The following is a 17,500-nucleotide window of genomic DNA, read 5'->3' on the forward strand; positions in this document are numbered from 1 at the left end:
ATGTAGAAAGAGATGTCTCCCTTTCTCTCCCTGTCTCTCTCTCTGTCGCTCTTTCTCTCTCTCTCTCTTTCTCTCTCTGTGTCTCTCTTTCTCTCTGTCTGTCTGTCTCTCTCTCTCTCTGTCTCTCTCTCTCTCTGTCTGTTTCTATCTCTCTGTCTCTCTCTCTCTCTGTCTCCCATTCCCTGTCTCTCTCTCTGTCTCTGTCTCCCTCTCTCTGTCTCTCGCTGTGTCTCTCTGTCTCTCTCTGTCTATCTCTCTGTCTCTTTCTCTCTCTGTCTCTCGCTCTCTCTCTCTTTCTCTGTCTGTGTCTCTCTCTCTGTCTCTCTCTGTGTCTCCCTCTCTCTGTCTCTCTCTCTGTCTGTCTGTTTCTCTGTCTCCCTCTCTCTAACTCTCTCTCTCTCTGACTCCCTCTCTCTGTCTGTTTCACTCTCTGTCTCTCTTTCTCTCTGTCTCTCTCTGTGTCTCTGTCTCACACTCTCTCTCTCTGTCTGTCTGTGTGTGTCTCTCTCTCTGTCTCTTTCTGTCTCTCTTTCTCTCTCTCTGTCTCTCTTTCTCTCTCTCTGTCTCTCTGTCTGCCTGTCTGTCTGTCTGTCTCTCTCTCTGTCTCTCTCTGTATCTCTCTCTCTCTGTCTCTCTTTCTCTCTCTCTCAGTCTCTCTGTTTCTGTCTCTGTGTCTCCCACTCTCTCTGTCTTTCTCTCTCTGTCTCTCTCTCTGTATCTCTCTCTGACTCCCTCTCTGTCTCTCTTTCTCTCTGCTTCTCTCTGTCTGTCTGTCTCTCTGTCTCTCACCGTGTCTCTGTCTCTGTCTCTCTCTGTCTCTCTCTGTGTCTCTGTCTCTCTCTCTCTCTGTCTCTCTCTTTCTCACTCTCTGTCTGTCTTTGTCTGTCTCTCTCTTTCTTTATCTGTCTCTCTCTCTCTGTCTCACTCTCCCTCTCTCTCTCTTTCTCTGTCTGTCTGTCTCTCTCTGTGTCTCTGTCTCTCTCTCTCTGTCTGTCTGTCTCTCTCTCTCTCTCTCTGTCTCTCTCGAGCTGGGCTGGGTACACAGACCCTCAGGACCGTTCGATACAACAGAGACCTGCTCAGACTGTTGTCTCAGTTCCCCACCCCCCCCTGCCTGTTTCCTTCGACCCCAGGTCATTCTGATATTTCCCTCCACCACTCGCCAGTCAGTCAACCATCTAACCCCGTGCTGTCCCTGTCCCTGGGAGTGTTTGATGGGGGGACAGTGTAGAGGGAGCTTTACTCTGTATCTAACCCCGTGCTATCCCTGTCCCTGGGAGTGTTGATGGGAGTACAGTGTAGAGGGAGCTTTACTCTGTATCTAACCCCGTGCTGTCCCTGTCCCTGGGAGTGTTGATGGGAGTACAGTGTAGAGGGAGCTTTACTCTGTATCTAACCCCGTGCTGTCCCTGTCCCTGGGAGTGTTTGATGGGGGGACAGTGTAGAGGGAGCTTTACTCTGTATCTAACCCCGTGCTGTCCCTGTCCCTGGGAGTGTTTGATGGGGGTACAGTGTAGAGGGAGCTTTACTCTGTATCTAACCCCGTGCTGTCCCTGTCCTGGGAGTGTTTGATGGGGGGACAGTGTAGAGGGAGCTTTACTCTGTATCTAACCCCGTGCTGTCCCTGTCCTGGGAGTGTTTGATGGGGGGACAGTGTAGAGGGAGCTTTACTCTGTCTCTGCCAGGGGGAACTGAGAAATGCAGTGGTTGTGAACGTCTCGCCTTGTGAGTGTGAGGTTATGTCACTGAACTGAGAATGTCTTCCTTGCAGGACCAGGAATGAGTCAGTAATCCAGCTGTACACAGGAAACCGCTGCATCAGCCCCAGCGCGCGGCTTCCGAACAGACGCTGCGCGCCCGCCTCAGAGTGTTGGCATCTGCGGGACAGCTCCTCAGCCTCTCCCCCCTCCCTCCTCTCTCCCCTCCACACCGGCCCGGCTATGTTCCTCCAGCACCCGCCCTCCCTGTCCCGGCCTGCGATGGACAGCAGCCTGATTCGCCTGGTGCTGATCCTGGCCATCTCGGAGCTCACCACCGTGACCCCCCTCAGCCTGGAGGCCATACCTCGCGTGACCTTCCTCCGAGGTGAGTGTGTGACCCCCCTCACCCGCCCCAGAGCCCTCGGAAACCCTCTCTCTCTCTCTCCCACCCGCCCCATCTCCCCCCCCCCCCAGGGAAGCCCAACGATGCTGTAACGTTCCCGCCCCCCTCTCACTGCCACCCGCGCTCTCTCAGCTCGATCGGTACAGCACCCACATAACTCCAGGCTCCTCACTGCTGTCTGGGGATAGGGGGACAGTGTAGAGGAAGCTTTACTCTGTATCTAACCTCCTGTCCCTGGGAGTGTTTGATGGGGGGACAGTGTAGAGGAAGCTTTACTCTGTATCTAACCTCCTGTCCCTGGGAGTGTTTGATGGGGGGACGGTGTAGAGGGAGCTTTACTCTGTATCTAACCTCCTGTCCCTGGGAGTGTTTGATGGGGGGACAGTGTAGAGGAAGCTTTACTCTGTATCTAACCTCCTGTCCCTGGGAGTGTTTGATGGGGGGACGGTGTAGAGGGAGCTTTACTCTGTATCTAACCTCCTGTCCCTGGGAGTGTTTGATGGGGGGACGGTGTAGAGGGAGCTTTACTCTGTATCTAACCTCCTGTCCCTGGGAGTGTTTGATGGGGGGACAGTGTAGAGAGAGCTTTACTCTGTATCTAACCTCCTGTCCCTGGGAGTGTTTGATGGGGGGACGGTGTAGAGGGAGCTTTACTCTGTATCTAACCTCCTGTCCCTGGGAGTGTTTGATGGGGGGGACGGTGTAGAGGGAGCTTTACTCTGTATCTAACCCTGTGCTGTCCCTGGGAGTATTTGATGGGGGGACAGTGTAGAGGAGGGGACAGTGTAGAGGAAGCTTTACTCTGTATCTAACCCGGTGCTGTCCCTGTCCTGGGATGGGGGGACAGTGTAGAGGGAGCTTTACTCTGTGTTTGACCCCGTGCTGTCCCTGTCCTGTGTGTGTTTGATGGGGGACAGTGTAGAGGGAGCTTTACTCTGTATCTAACCCTATGCTGTCCCTGCGAGTGTTTGATGGGGGAATAGTGTAGAGGGATCTTTACTCTGTATCTAACCTCTTGCTGTCCCTGTCCTGGGAGTGTTTGATGGGGGACAGTGTAGAGGGAGCTTTACCATGTATCAAACCCTGTGCTATGCCTGTCCTGTGATGGGGGACAGTGTAGAGGGAGCTTTACTCTGTATCTAACCCCGTGCTCTCCCTGTCCTGGGAGTGTTTGATGGGGGGGGGGACAGTGTAGAGGGAGCTTTACTCTGTATCTAACCCCGTGCTCTCCCTGTCCTGGGAGTGTTTGATGGGGGGGGGGAAACAGTGTAGAGGGAGCTTTACTCTGTATCTAACCCTGTGCTGTCCCTGTCCCTGGGAGTGTTTGATGGGGGGGGACAGTGTAGAGGGAGCTTTACTCTGTATCTAACCCCATGCTATCCCTGTCCTGGGAGTGTTTGATGGGGGACAGTGTAGAGGGAGCTTTACTCTGTATCTAACTCTGTGCTGTCCCTGTCCTGGGAGTGTTTGATGGGGGGACAGTGTAGAGGGAGCTTCACTCTGTATCTAACCCCGTGCTATCCCTGTCCTGGGAGTGTTTGATGGGGGGACAGTGTAGAGGGAGCTTTACTCTGTATCTAACCCCGTGCTGTCCCTGTCCTGGGATGGGAGACAGTGTAGAGGGAGCTTTACTCTGTATCTAACCCTGTGCTATCCCTGTCCTGGGAGTGTTTGATGCGGGGAGAGTGTAGAGGGAGCTTTACTCTGTATCTAACCCCGTGCTGTCCCTGTCCTGGAATGGGGGGACAGTGTAGAGGGAGCTTTAATCTGTATCTAACCCCGTGCTGTCCCTGTCCCTGGGAGTGTTTGATGGGGGGGACAGTGTAGAGGGAGCTTTAATCTGTATCTAACTCTGTGCTGTCCCTGTCCTGGGATGGGGGGACAGTGTAGAGGGAGCTTTACTCATTGAGACAATGCCAATGCTCAGTGTAGAGTGTGTTAGGTGGTGGGTTGATTTCCCTGCCTGTGTTTCGGTTTGGTTTTGAGCTGGCTGGGTCCCCTGTATCCTGTTGTAAACCGTTCGATGGTATCAGCGCGTGTTCAAGGAGGAAGCAAATGTTTTCCGCTCTGTTATCTCCACATCCTGCCCCTGAGCATCGTGGGTCGTGATCATCTTCGCCAGCCTTTGATTGGTCCGATCCCCGGCTTATTCAGGGCCCCCGGCTGTTGAAAGGTGGTGGATCTCTGGATCAAAGTCTGGAATCAATGATCTGTTGCCAGTTTCGCTCGTGGGGGGCGAGGAGATCTTCCCTCCTTCCCCAGTCCCGGCCTCCACGTGACTCCATTCCCCCCCCTCCACAGGACGGGGTTGACGTTTCGCTGCCATCTGGACAACGTGAGGGGGCGATGAATCCCCGGCCTACTTCACTAGGCCCGGACCCTGTCAGTGAATAGCTCAACCTGCGTTGACTCCGGTGCCCATCCCCCCACCCAACCCACATTCAACCTTCTCCATTGACGGACTCCTGTCCCATCCCATCCTGCAGGAATGGAGGCCCATGGGTTTCCCTATCGTTCCACCACTCACTCCTAGGCTTGGCCCAGGCCTGACCTCTCTGTGCGTGTTCTCGTTCTCTCTCCCCATCCCACCCCCACCCCCCCCCCCGGCTTCCCGAACGCAGGTGACCCACGCCGGATGTTCGCCAGGTTTTCCCGGGATGGGCACCGTAACTACAGCACGCTGCTGCTCAGCGAGGAGATGGAGACTCTGTACGTGGGAGCTCGCGATGTCCTGTTCGCTGTCAACACCTCGGTCGCTGGGCAACTGGACCTGATCAAGGAGGCAAGTGCCCCTCAGCCCTCCCCCCGTTGTGTGGAAATGTCAGAAAATGGGGCCCACTCCCCCATCCAATGCCATCACAGCCAATTCAGTCCCCTGCTTTCTCTCATCTCTCCTCATCCCTTTTGCCCCGATCTCTCTCTCTCTTCCCACCTCTCTCCATTTCTGTCCCAATCTCTCTCTCTCCTCCATCTATCTCTCTCTCTGTCCCAATCTCTCTCTCTGTCCCAATCTCTCTCTCTCTCTCTCTTCCTCCATCTCTCTCTCCTCCATCTCTCCCTCTTTCCCACCTCTCCTCCCATATCTCTCTGTCCCTCTCCCCATCGCCCTCTATCTCTCTCTCTCTTTCTCTTCTTCTTCCCTACCTCTCTCCACATCTCTCTCCCTCCATCTCTCTCTCTCTCTGACCCCTCCATCTCTCTCTCTCTCTCCCCCCCTCCATCTCTCTCTCTCCTCCATCTATCTCTCTCTCCTCCATCTATCTCTCTCTCTCTTCCCATCTCTCTCTCTCTGTCCCAATCTCTCTCTCTCTTCCCATCTCTCTCTCTGTCCCAATCTCTCTCTCTCTTCCCATCTTTCTCTCTCTCTTCCTCCATCTCTCTCTCCTCCATCTCTCCCTCTTTCCCACCTCTCCTCCCATATCTCTCTGTCCCTCTCCCCATCGCTCTCTGTCTCTCTCTCTTTCTCTTCTTCTTCCCTACCTCTCTCCACTTCTCTCTCCCTCCATCTCTCTCTCTCTGACCCCTCCATCTCTCTCTCTCTCTCCCCCTCCCTCCATCTCTCTCTCCCTCCATGTCTCTCTCTCTCCCTCTATCTCTCTCCCTCCCTCCATTCTGTCCCTCCCTCCATCTCTCTCTCTCTCTAACTCCCTCCCTCTCTCTGGCCTCCATCTCTCCCTCTTTCCCACCTCTCTCCCTCTCTCTCTCTCTCTCCCTCTCCCCATCTCTCTCTGAGTCTCTCTCTCTCTCCTTCCCCACCTCTCTCCATTTCTCTCTCTCATTTTCTCTCTCCCCACATCTATCTCTCCCTCTGTCCCCATCTCTCTCTCTCTCTCTCCCCCCCTTCAGTCCCCCCCTTCCTCCCCTTTAGTCCTTTACCCACCTCCTCATTGGAACCTTCCAATGTTCCAACCCTGACCACCTTCTGTATGGAGAATCCTGACTCTGAGGGAAGCTATTTCACATCATAGAGATGTACAGCATGGAAACAGACCCTTCGGTCCAACCCGTCCATGCTGACCAGATATCCCAACCCAATCTAGTCCCACCTGCCAGCCCCCGGCCCATATCCCTCCAAACCCTTCCTATTCATATACCCATCCAAATGCCTCTTAAATGGTGTAATTGTACCAGCCTCCACCACTTCCTCTGGCAGCTCATTCCATACACGTACCACCCTCTGAGTGAAAATGTTGCCCCTTAGGTCTCTTTTATATCTTTCCCCTCTCACCCTAAACCTATGCCCCTCTAGTTCTGGACTCCCCGACCCCAGGGAAAAGACGTTGCCTATTTACCCTATCCATGCCCCTCATAATTTTGTAAACCTCTATAAGGTCACCCCTCAGCCTCCGACGCTCCAGGGAAAACAGCCCCAGCCTGTTCAGCCTCTCCCTGTAGCGCAGATCCTTCAACCCTGGCAACATCCTTGTAAAACTTTTCTGAACCCTTTCAAGTTTCACAACATCCTCCTTGTAGGAGGGAGCGCAGGGTTAAATGGTGTCTCAGTGGTGAGCACTGCAGCTGCACAGCGCCAGGGACCCGGGTTCGATTCCCCCCTCGGGCGACTGTCTGTGTGAAGTTTGCACATTCTCCCAGTATCTGCGTATTTTCCTCCGGGTGCTCCGGTTTCCTCCCACAGTCCAAAGATGTGCAGGTTAGGGTGGATTGGCCGTGGGAAATTGTCCCATAGTGCCCAGGGATGTGCAGGTTAGGGTGGATTGGCCGTGGGAAATTGTCCCATAGTGCACAGGGATGTGCAGGTTAGGGTGGGTTGGCCATGGGAAATTGTCCCATAGTGCCCAGGGATGTGCAGGTTAGGGTGGATTGGCCATGGGAAATTGTCCCATAGTGTCCAGGGATGTGCAGGTTAGGGTGGGTTGGCCCTGGGAAATTGTCCCATAGTGCCCAGGGATGTGCAGGTTAGGGTGGGTTGGCCATGGGAAATTGTCCCATAGTGCCCAGGGATGTGCAGGTTAGGGTGGGTTGGCCATGGGAAATTGTCCCATAGTGCCCAGGGATGTGCAGGTTAGGGTGGATTGGCCGTGGGAAATTGTCCCATAGTGTCCAGGGATGTGCAGGTTAGGGTGGATTGGCCGTGGGAAATTGTCCCGTAGTGCCCAGGGATGTGCAGGTTAGGGTGGATTGGCCGTGGGAAATTGTCCTGTAGTGCCCAGGGATGTGCAGGTTAGGGTGGATTGGCCATGGGAAATTGTCCCATAGTGCCCAGGGATGTGCAGGTTAGGGTGGGTTGGCCACGGGAAATTGTCCCATAGTGTCCAGAGATGTGCAGGTTAGGGTGGATTGGCCATGGGAAATTGTCCCATAGTGTCCAGGGATGTGCAGGTTAGGGTGGATTGGCCATGGGAAATTGTCCCATAGTGTCCAGGGATGTGCAGGTTAGGGTGGATTGGCCATGGGAAATTGTCCCATAGTGTCCAGGGATGTGCGGGTTAGGGTGGATTGGCCATGGGAAATTGTCCCATAGTGCCCAGGGATGTGCGGGTTAGGGTGGATTGGCCATGGGAAATTGTCCCATAGTGATAGGTGCATCAGTCAGAGGGAAATGGATCTGGTAGGGATATTCTTCGGCGGGTCAGTGTGAACTGGTTGGGCCGAAGGGCCTGTTTCCACCTGTACAGAACCCAGTCTAATAAAGCCTGTCAAGTTTCACATGAACAGTCCCGATTGGTCGTGATTCCCTCTGCCAGGCCTGCCCACTATCCATGCCTTTGTCTGTCCCACTGGGCTTATCCCAATTTGGACTCTCTTCCCCCCCATTTTTTTAATCCTTACCCCCTCCCACCCTCACCCCCAACTCTCCTGCTACCGTCGGCTCTGAGGGAAGGCCCGAAACGTGAGTCCCGATTTCTCTCCCCGGGTGGTGCCAGACCTACGGAGCTTTTCCAGCGATTTCTGTTCGGTACGGAGCTGGGAGGGGGAGTGGGTGTGGGGGTGGGAATGTCGAATATTCCAAAGAGTGCCCCCTTCCCGCCCCCAGCCCCCGACTGGGTGGCGGGTGGGAGGGGGATAGAGAATCGAAGGAGGTTGGGAACGCGGGGGTTGGGAGGGCTGAGGCGAAAACGGGCCGGGATGTGGGATGGCGGACGGGCCGAACGGCCGCCCTGCCTTGTGAAGCTGCTGACGGCTGTTCGTTCGGTGTGTTTCGGGTTTTCAGCTGCCGTGGAAGGCGACAGAGAGCAAGGTCCGCGACTGTTCCTTTAAAGGGAAGAGCAAAGAGGTGAGGCGGGAGAGTGTGACTCCTTTCCAAACCCCCCCACCCCCCACCCAAACTCCGAAAACGATAACTCCCACCCTCCCGAACCCTGGCCACCCCTCTGACTGAGCCCTCCCTCATTCCGAACTGCCCTTCGGACAATCCGCGGCGTCTCTGAGTCAATCTCCACTCATTCCTCGCAGTGTAGACAGGCACCAACGAGCCATTCGGCCCATCGGGCCTGTTCTCCCTCGACTTCCTTTGCCTCACTCCACTTCCTCTCTCTCCCCTGTTCTTGAACGACCCAGTGGGAAAACATTCCACAAATTCACTCCCCTCGGCGGGTGAAGGAACTGTCCTCCCCTCCCCCCCATCTCCATCTTCAAGGCCTCTTTTACTCTGAGATGATCCACCTCCCCCCAGACTGTCCCCCCCCACACAGAGGGGAAACGACCTCTCCACATCTCCCCCTGTCTGTGTCACCCCCCCCGAGAATCCTCAATAAGGTCCCCCTTCCTTCTTCTAACCTCCAGGCCCCCTACCATCTCAACCTCATCAGACAGACCCCCAGCCCTCAGTGGAACTGCCCCCACTCTACCTTCTGCCTGGATACGGGGCCCCTTGGTATCCCAGTGTGGTCTATCCTGGTGCATTATGGGTCCCCTTGGTGTCCCAGTGTGGTCTATCCTGGTGCATTATGGGTCCCCTTGGTGTCCCAGTGTGGTCTATCCTGGTGCATTATGGGTCCCCTTGGTGTCCCAGTGTAGCCTATCCTGGTGCATTATGGGTCCCCTTGGTGTCCCAGTGTGGTCTATCCTGGTGCATTATGGGTCCCTAGTCAACCTGGTGTCCCAGGTGATCTATCCTGGTGCATTATGGGTCCCCTTGGTGTCCCAGTGTGGTCTATCCTGGTGCATTATGGGTCCCTAGTCAACCTGGGGTCCGAGCGGATCTGATCTGTTGCCTACATCTGACAGACCTACCAAAGCATGTGGGTCTCGCTGAACTTTGTCTCTTTCAGAGCCGGGCACAGCAGTAGTGTCCCTCCCTCTGAACCTGGAGATCCGTGATAACGTGGCATGGAAACAGACCCTTCAGCCCAACCAGCCCACACTAAACTAGTCCCGCCCTCCTGCTGCTGGTCGGTATCCCTCCAAATCTTTCCTCTTCTCAAACGTATACGAATGCCTCTGAAAGGTCAGTGTACCCAAACTTCCTCAGGGAGTTGACTCCGTGCACAAACTGCTCGCTGCGTAAGAAGAGTTGCTCCTCCTGCCTTTTCTAAACCCCTCCCCTCTCAACTTAGGAACGTCCCCCCTAGTCACGAACTTATCCAAATGGCACCACGTCCACCATTTCCTCGGGACGTTTAAACATTTACCTCATGCCTTTTTTAATTCCCTCCCCTCTCCCCTCCCCCCCCCTAGTTTTGAAATCCCCCTCTGTTGGGAAAAGACCCGTACTGTTAACCCTATCCATACCCCTCGTGATTCTATAGACCTCTATAAGGTCACCCAGTCAACCTTCTACATTCCAGTGAAAGAAAATCCCAGCCCTTTTTTTAGTTCCCGGTAACATCCTGGTCAGTCTCCCCTGAACCCTCTCCAGTTTAAGACTATCCTCCCTGTAACAGGGTGACCAGAACTGGACACAGTCCTGCAGACAAGGCCTCACCTATGTCCTGTACAACCCCAACGTCCCCAACTCCTGTACTCAAAGGCCTGAGCAATGAAGGCAAGGGTGCTAAACACCTTCTTAACCCCCCCTGTGACGCGAACTTCAAAGAATTATGTCCCTGCACCCCTGGGTCTCCTTGTTCTGCAGGGTTCCACCACCCTTCAGGCTCTCGGCCTTTATTCCTGATGAAGGGCTTTTGTCCGAAACGTCGATTTTGCTGCTTCCTCCCTGAACTGCTGTGCCCTTCCAGCAGCACCAATCCAGAATCTGGATTCCACCACCTGCAAGTCATTGTTTATAACCGTACCCTGTATAAGTCCTGTCCCCCTTTTGTTGGTTTCCTCATATTCACCCAACCTCAACTCCGTCTGCCCCTCCCTCAGCCCCATTGGTGAACCTGATCGTCGCTGAGCGGATTGTTGAGAGATATCTAACTGTCCTCCCGGCCAAAGGTGGAGGGTTGCTGAGGGATGAAACGCTCTGTCACTCTGAAGGTTAACGCCTTCCCCCTCTCTCTCTCTCAGTCCCCCCCTTGGTTCGGGAGGAGGTGCTGGGTGGGAGTTGCCAGCTCTCTGCCCTTGGAGACAGACAGAGACGGTGGGATATTCTCCCTCCCCGGCCTGTGAGGGTTGAGGTTATTAATGACTGCAGTAACTGTATTGTTTCTTCCAATCTGCTCTCCCTTCCACAGTGGGACTGCTTCAACTTTATCCGTATCCTGTTACCCCTGAACGCCAGCCTCCTGTACACCTGTGGGACCTTCGCGTTCAGCCCAAGCTGTGCCTATATAGTAAGATCCCACCGACACTACCGGGGACCGTCAGGGCTGATGGACAGCTCTTTCAATCTGCACTCACTCTCCCTGTTAGCAGGGCCCAGACTCCTCTGTCACTGGGAGTCTCTCTCTCTCTCTCTCTGTCCCGCCCCCCTCTCTTCTTTCCCCCTTTCTCTCTGTGCCCATCTCTGTTTAGATCTCTCTCTCCCTCTCCCTCTCCCTCCCTCTCCCTCTCTCTCTCTCTCTCTCTCTCCCTCTCTCTCCCTCTCTCTCCCTCTCTCCCTCCCTCTCTCTCCCTCTCCCTGCTGCTCCCTCCCTCTCTCCCTCTCCCTCCCGCTCCCTCCCTCTCTCCCTCTCCCTACCTTGCTCCCTCCCTCTCTCTCTCTCCCTCCCTCTCTCTCTCCCTCCCTCTCTCTCTCTCTCCCTCTCCCTCTCCCTCTCTCTCACTATGGCTTTCTCTGTTTGCATCTCTCTGTCCCTCGCTTTCTCTCTCCCTCTCCCTCCCTCTCTCTGTCTGCCTGTCTGTCTCTCTCTCTCTCTCCCTCCCCATTTTCTGTCCCTCTCTCTCTCCCTCTCTCTCCCACTCTGTCTTCCTCTTTCCCCCTTTCTCTCTATGCTTTTGTCTGTTTGTATCTCTCTCTCTGTCTCTATCTCTCTCTCTGTCCTTCCGTCTCTCTCTGTCTCTATCTCTCTCACTCTCTCTCTCTCTGTCCCACTCTCCCTCTCTCGATTTCACTCTCTCTCACTCACTGATTCTCACACTCACTCCCATACCCACAAACACACACAGACACACACTCACACACACTCTCTCTCACACACACACACACTCAAACACACACTCACACACACTCACTCACACACACACACACACACACACTATCACACTCACACACACTCATACACGCACACACACACTTACACTCACACACACGCATACAGACACACACACACACCCGACGCACACACTCACACTCACATCCACACACAGGCTCACACACACACTCACACTCACACACTGACACACACACATGCACTCTCACTCACACACACACTCACACTCACACACTGACACACACACATGCACTCTCACTCACACACACACTCACACACACACTCACACACACACTCACACACTCACACTCACACACTGACACACACACATGCACTCTCACTCACACACACACTCACACTCACACACTCACACTCACACACTCACACCCACACACGGTAGTAGGACTGTGATTGGTCACACACCAGACCCGTGATCTAACACCGTGTTCCTGGTTTGTCAGGATGTGGGAACCTTTTCGATGCTGCCGGACGCAGCTGGCAATCCCCGAACCGAGGCAGGGAAAGGGCGCTGCCCCTTCGACCCCAGGCACAAGTACACGGCCACCATCGTGGGTAAGGTTCACATGGCAGAGTGTAGAGGGAGCTTTACTCTGTATCTAACCCCGTGTTGTCCCTGTCCCTGGGAGTGTTTGATGAGGGGACAGTGTAGAGGGAGCTTTACCCTGTATCTAACCCCGTGCTGTCCCTGTCCCTGGGAGTGTTTGATGGGGGGACAGTGTAGAGGGAGCTTTACCCTGTATCTAACCCCGTGCTGTCCCTGTCCCTGGGAGTGTTTGATGGGGGACAGTGTAGAGGGAGCTTTACTCTGTATCTAACCCCGTGCTGTCCCTGTCCCTGGGAGTGTTTAATGGGGGGACAATGTAGAGGGAGCTTTACCCTGTATCTAACCCCATACTGTCCCTGTCCTGGGAGTGTGTGATGGGGAGACAGTGTAGAGGGAGCTTTACCCTGTATCTAACCCCATACTGTCCCTGTCCTGGGAGTGTGTGATGGGGAGACAGTGTAGAGGGAGCTTTACCCTGTATCTAACCCCGTACTGTCCTCTGGAGAAGTCCCATCAGTGACTGGGTGAGGGTTTGCTCCCTTCCTCAGTATTTAATCTTTAAACCAAAGCGATCAGAAACATGGGCCTGATGGCTGCTTTGGGATCGTGCTGTGTACAACAGTGAGGGTGATTGTGTTCACTGATGAGTTGCTTTTTGAGGTGTTTGTGCTATGTGTGATCAGGCGCTGTGCAAATGCAGACTCACCTCTCTTTCTCTGTGTGTCTGTGTGTGTGTGTGTGTGTGTCTGTGTGTGTCTGTGTGTGTGTGTCTGTGTGTGTATGTCTGTGTGTGTCTGTGTGTGTGAGTCTGTGTGTGTGCGTGTGTGTGTGCCTCTGTGTGTGTGTGTATGTGTCTGTGTGTGTGTCTGTGTGTGTGTGCCTGTGTGTCTGTGTGTGTGCCCGTGTGTCTGTGTGTGTGCCTGTGTGTGTGTGCGCGTGTGCGCCTGTGTGTGCGCGCCTGTGTGTGCGTGTCTGTGTGTGTGTGCCTGTGTGTGTGTGTGTGTCTGTGTGTGCCTGTGTGTGTGTGTGTGCCTGTGTGTGTGTCTGTGTGTGTGTCTGTGTGTGTGTGTCTGTGTGTGTGCCTGTGTGTGTGTGTGTGTCTGTGTGTGTGTGGCTGTGTGTGTGTGTGTGTGTGTGCCTGTGTGTGTGTGTGTGTGTGTATGTGTGTGCCGGTGTGTGTGTGTGTGTGCCTGTGTGTGTGTGTGTGTGTGGTGCAGACGGTGAGCTGTACACAGGAACAACAGACAACTTCCAAGGGACTGAATCGAGCATCTTCCGCAACCTCGGTCCCAGAGTGGCCTTGAAGACTGAAAGGTCATCCACCTGGTTACAAGGTAGGGGCTGGGAGTGGGCTCGGAGGTTTGTCAGGGTCGGTGAGCGTGTTGGGAGGTGTATAGGGAGGTTAACCAGGCTCATCCGTGCAATGAGTGGATTGCCGAATGAGGAGAGGCGAGATGGAGCCCATACAGGGAACAGTACAGCGCAGGAACAGGCCCTTCGGTCCATCTGGACTGTGCCTGACACGTGAAGCCTTTGTAAACTAAAAGCCTCTTCCCCCGACACGGTCTGTATCCCTCTATTCCCTGCCTCAGTGCCTCTCCCACTATTGGCTCCTGTTATCTCTGGGCAGCACATTCCAAGCACTTACCACCCTCTTGCCTCTCAGCGGTTTAAACTTTAAACTTTTATCCCCTCTGACTTTGTATCCCCCGGTAATTGACATTTCTCCCGGAGTGAGGGTGGGGGTGGTGCATGGAAATCTCCCGACTCGCCGTCTCTCAGAACTTTGTAAACTTCTATCAGGTCGTCCCTGAGCCTCCAACGTTCAAGTGAGAATAAATCGAGTGGGTCCAACCACTGGCCTCCAAATCAGGCCACAATTATTTCTGTACCCCCTTCCAAAGCCTCCACGTCCCTCTGGCATGTGTGGGGACCAGAGCTGTACGTTATATTCCAAATGTAGCCGAACTGAGGTCGTGTACAGCCACAGCCTGACCTGTCAATCCTACACCCTGACCGATGACGCACATCTTCTTGACCAACTTTCTGGGAGCAGTCAGCCTGGATCCCTCTACATATTGACGGGTCGTGCCGTTTGCAAGATGAGTTATCGTCAAGTTCAAACTTCTCGCCTCTGCGGGTCGAGAAAGGTTCACTTTTAGGTCGCGGGAGTGGGACCGGTTTGCTCCCGGAACGAGGACGCCTTTGAGGTGAACGGTTCAGTGCATTAGAAATAAGGGGGCGAAGACAGAGAGAGAGAGAGAGAGAGAGAAAAGTCACCCTGTTGCCCAGTAACATGGCACTGACAGCGGGAGAAACAAGCTCTTTTGGGAACACAGAGCTAATACAGTGAAGGGCAGAACCCTTTGGGGGTTATTGATATGCAGAGGGTGGATTGGCCATGGGAAATTGTCCCATAGTGCCCAGGGATGTGCAGGTTAGGGTGGATTGGACATGGGAAATTGTCCCATAGTGCCCAGGGATGTGCAGGTTAGGGTGGATTGGACATGGGAAATTGTCCCATAGTGCCCAGGGATGTGCAGGTTAGGGCGGGTTGGCCATGGGGAAATTGTCCCATAGTGCCCAGGGATGTGCAGGTTAGGGTGGATTGGCCATGCTAAATTGTCCCATAGTGCCCAGGGATGTGCAGGTTAGGGTGGATTGGCCATGGGAAATTGTCCCATAGTGCCCAGGGATGTGCAGGTTAGGGTGGATTGGCCATGGGAAATTGTCCCATAGTGCCCAGGGATGTGCAGGTTAGGGTGGATTGGCCATGGGAAATTGTCCCATAGTGCCCAGGGATGTGCAGGTTAGGGTGGGTTGGCCATGGGGAAATTGTCCCATAGTGCCCAGGGATGTGCAGGTTAGGGTGGATTGGCCATGGGAAATTGTCCCATAGTGCCCAGGGATGTGCAGGTTAGGGTGGATTGGTTGTGGAAAATTTTCCCATAGTGCCCAGGGATGTGCAGGTTAGGGTGGATTGGCCATGGGAAATTGTCCCATAGTGCCCAGGGATGTGCAGGTTAGGGTGGGTTGGCCATGGGGAAATTGTCCCATAGTGCCCAGGGATGTGCAGGTTAGGGTGGGTTGGCCATGGGGAAATAATCCCATAGTGCCCAGGGATGTGCAGGTTAGAGTGGATTGGCCATGGGAAATTGTCCCATAGTGCCCAGGGATGTGCAGGTTTGGGTGGATTGGCCGTGGGAAATTGTCCCTTAGTGCCCAGTGATGTGCAGGTTAGGGTGGATTGGCCATGGGAAATTGTCCCATAGTGCCCAGGGATGTGCAGGTTAGGGTGGATTGGCCATGGGAAATTGTCCCATAGTGCCCAGGGATGTGCAGGTTAGAGTGGATTGGCCATGGGAAATTGTCCCATAGTGCCCAGGGATGTGCAGGTTAGGGTGGGTTGACCATGGGAAATTGTCCCATAGTGCCCAGGGATGTGCAGGTTAGGGTGGATTGGCCATGGGAAATTGTCCCATAGTGCCCAGGGATGTGCAGGTTAGGGTGGGTTGGCCATGGGAAATTGTCCCATAGTGCCCAGGGATGTGCAGGTTAGGGTGGGTTGGCCATGGGGAAATAATCCCATAGTGCCCAGGGATGTGCAGGTTAGAGTGGATTGGCCATGGGAAATTGTCCCATAGTGCCTAGGGATGTGCAGGTTAGGGTGGATTGACCATGGGAAATTGTCCCATAGTGCCCAGGGATGTGCAGGTTAGGGTGGATTGGCTGTGGGAAATTGTCCCATAGTGCCCAGGGATGTGCAGGTTCGGGTGGATTGGCCATGGGAAATTGTCCCATAGTGCCCAGGAATGTGTTAGCTGGATGCATTAGTTCGGGAAAATGTCAGAGTAATCACGAAATGGAATGGGTCTGGGTGGGCTGTTCTTCGGAGGGTCGGTGTGGACTGGTTGGGCCAAATGGCCTGTTTCCACACTGTAGGGATTTATTCAAACTCTCAGAGGTATTGATATGCAGAGGGATCTGGGCGTTCAGGTCCACAGATCGCTGACAGTCAGCGCAGGGAGATAATGGAGTTAAGAAAGGCCTAGGGCACGGCTTGCCTTCATTGGAAGGAGCATTGAGCATAAGGGAGACAAGTTATGCTGCAGCTTTATCGAACTTTGGTTAAGACCACACTTGGAATATTGTGTACAGTTCTGGTCGCCACACTACCAGGAGGAGGATGCTTTAGAGAGGGTACAGGAAAGGTTTACCAGGATGCTGCCTAGAATGGGGGGATTTTAGCGATGAAGCAAGGTTGGATAGACTGGGTTTCACTGGAACACAGGAGGTTGAGGGGACAGCCTGATAGAAGTTTATCGATTGTGAATGGCAGTGGATAGAGTGGGAAGGATGAGGCCTTTTTTTTTCCCAGGGTCAAGATTAGATTGGTGCTGGAAAAACTCAGTAGGTCAGGCAGCACCCGAGGATGAAGTGCTTTTGCCCGAAACCTCGATTTTCCTGCTCCTCGGACGCTGCCTGACCTGCTGTGCTTTTCCAGCACCACCCTCTAATCTGGGCTCTAGCATCTGCCCAGTTGAATGTTCCCAGAATGGCGGGGTCAGTGACGAGGGTGGGGGGAGGTGGGGTTGGTTAAAAGAGATGTGAGAGGCAGGGTTTTCACATAAGTGGGGGGGGGGGAACATGAGGACGCAGACGCAACAGCAACGTTTAAAAAGGCACCGGGACGTACAGGAAGGGAATAGAGGGACACGGATCCTGTAGATCGAGACAGTTTTGGTATGGAAGGGCAAAATGTGTCAGCGCAGGATTGGAGGGCCGAAGGGCCTGTTCCTGTGTTGTATTGTCACTTGGTTCTGTGCAGAGAGTCCGAGAAAGTGCAGGTTTCTTGCAGCAGAGGGAGGGTTAAGGGCCTGCCTGTGCAGTTTAACGGTATGCACAGCAGTCAGGACAGGGGGATAAAGGGCTGAGTGCCTTGATCTCAGAGAGCGGCTGGAAAATTCTAGAAACAGAAGGCAGCGGAAGAGGGGTTGACCGAACCCCGTGCGGAGGAATCAGTGAGCTGAGTCAGCAGGTTATCGAAGGGGAGAGAAAGGAAATAGGAACCAGCAACGAAACTGGTAACACACTAAAGTGACGCTTGAGTGAGGTTGAGTATCTGTAAGGTTGTTGTTGAGAGTATCAGAATTTTATCACGATTTCTGATATTTATCATCAGAAAACACCCATCAATGTGAGAGAACAAGACAATTATTTTCCCTTTGTGTTTGTGACTCTGTTGTAAGGGCTACATTTGCAGCTTCCTCTGCACATGTTCAGGCACTGGCTCCCTGGGGGTAACCCAACAGAAAATTATACCAACATCATTCAA

The 17,500-nt window shown here is 54.0% G+C and overlaps 1 protein-coding gene across 5 annotated transcripts in view; it reads left to right on the forward strand.

Moving 5' to 3' along the window:
* LOC132805627 (semaphorin-4B-like) overlaps positions 1 to 17,500 on the forward strand; it is a 65,675-nt gene that overhangs the window by 30,983 nt on the left and 17,192 nt on the right. For all 5 annotated transcript variants that reach the window (XM_060820803.1, XM_060820805.1, XM_060820806.1 and 2 more), the window contains 6 exons: positions 1,772 to 2,085; positions 4,725 to 4,885; positions 8,276 to 8,338; positions 10,683 to 10,781; positions 12,062 to 12,173; positions 13,383 to 13,499. In XM_060820803.1, coding sequence (XP_060676786.1) covers positions 1,772 to 2,085; positions 4,725 to 4,885; positions 8,276 to 8,338; positions 10,683 to 10,781; positions 12,062 to 12,173; positions 13,383 to 13,499 — 866 coding nt within the window. The remainder of the gene's footprint in view (positions 1 to 1,771; positions 2,086 to 4,724; positions 4,886 to 8,275; positions 8,339 to 10,682; positions 10,782 to 12,061; positions 12,174 to 13,382; positions 13,500 to 17,500) is intronic.

Source organism: Hemiscyllium ocellatum, chromosome 50 (assembly GCF_020745735.1).
Source record: "Hemiscyllium ocellatum isolate sHemOce1 chromosome 50, sHemOce1.pat.X.cur, whole genome shotgun sequence".
In the NCBI taxonomy this organism is placed as follows: domain Eukaryota; kingdom Metazoa; phylum Chordata; class Chondrichthyes; order Orectolobiformes; family Hemiscylliidae; genus Hemiscyllium; species Hemiscyllium ocellatum.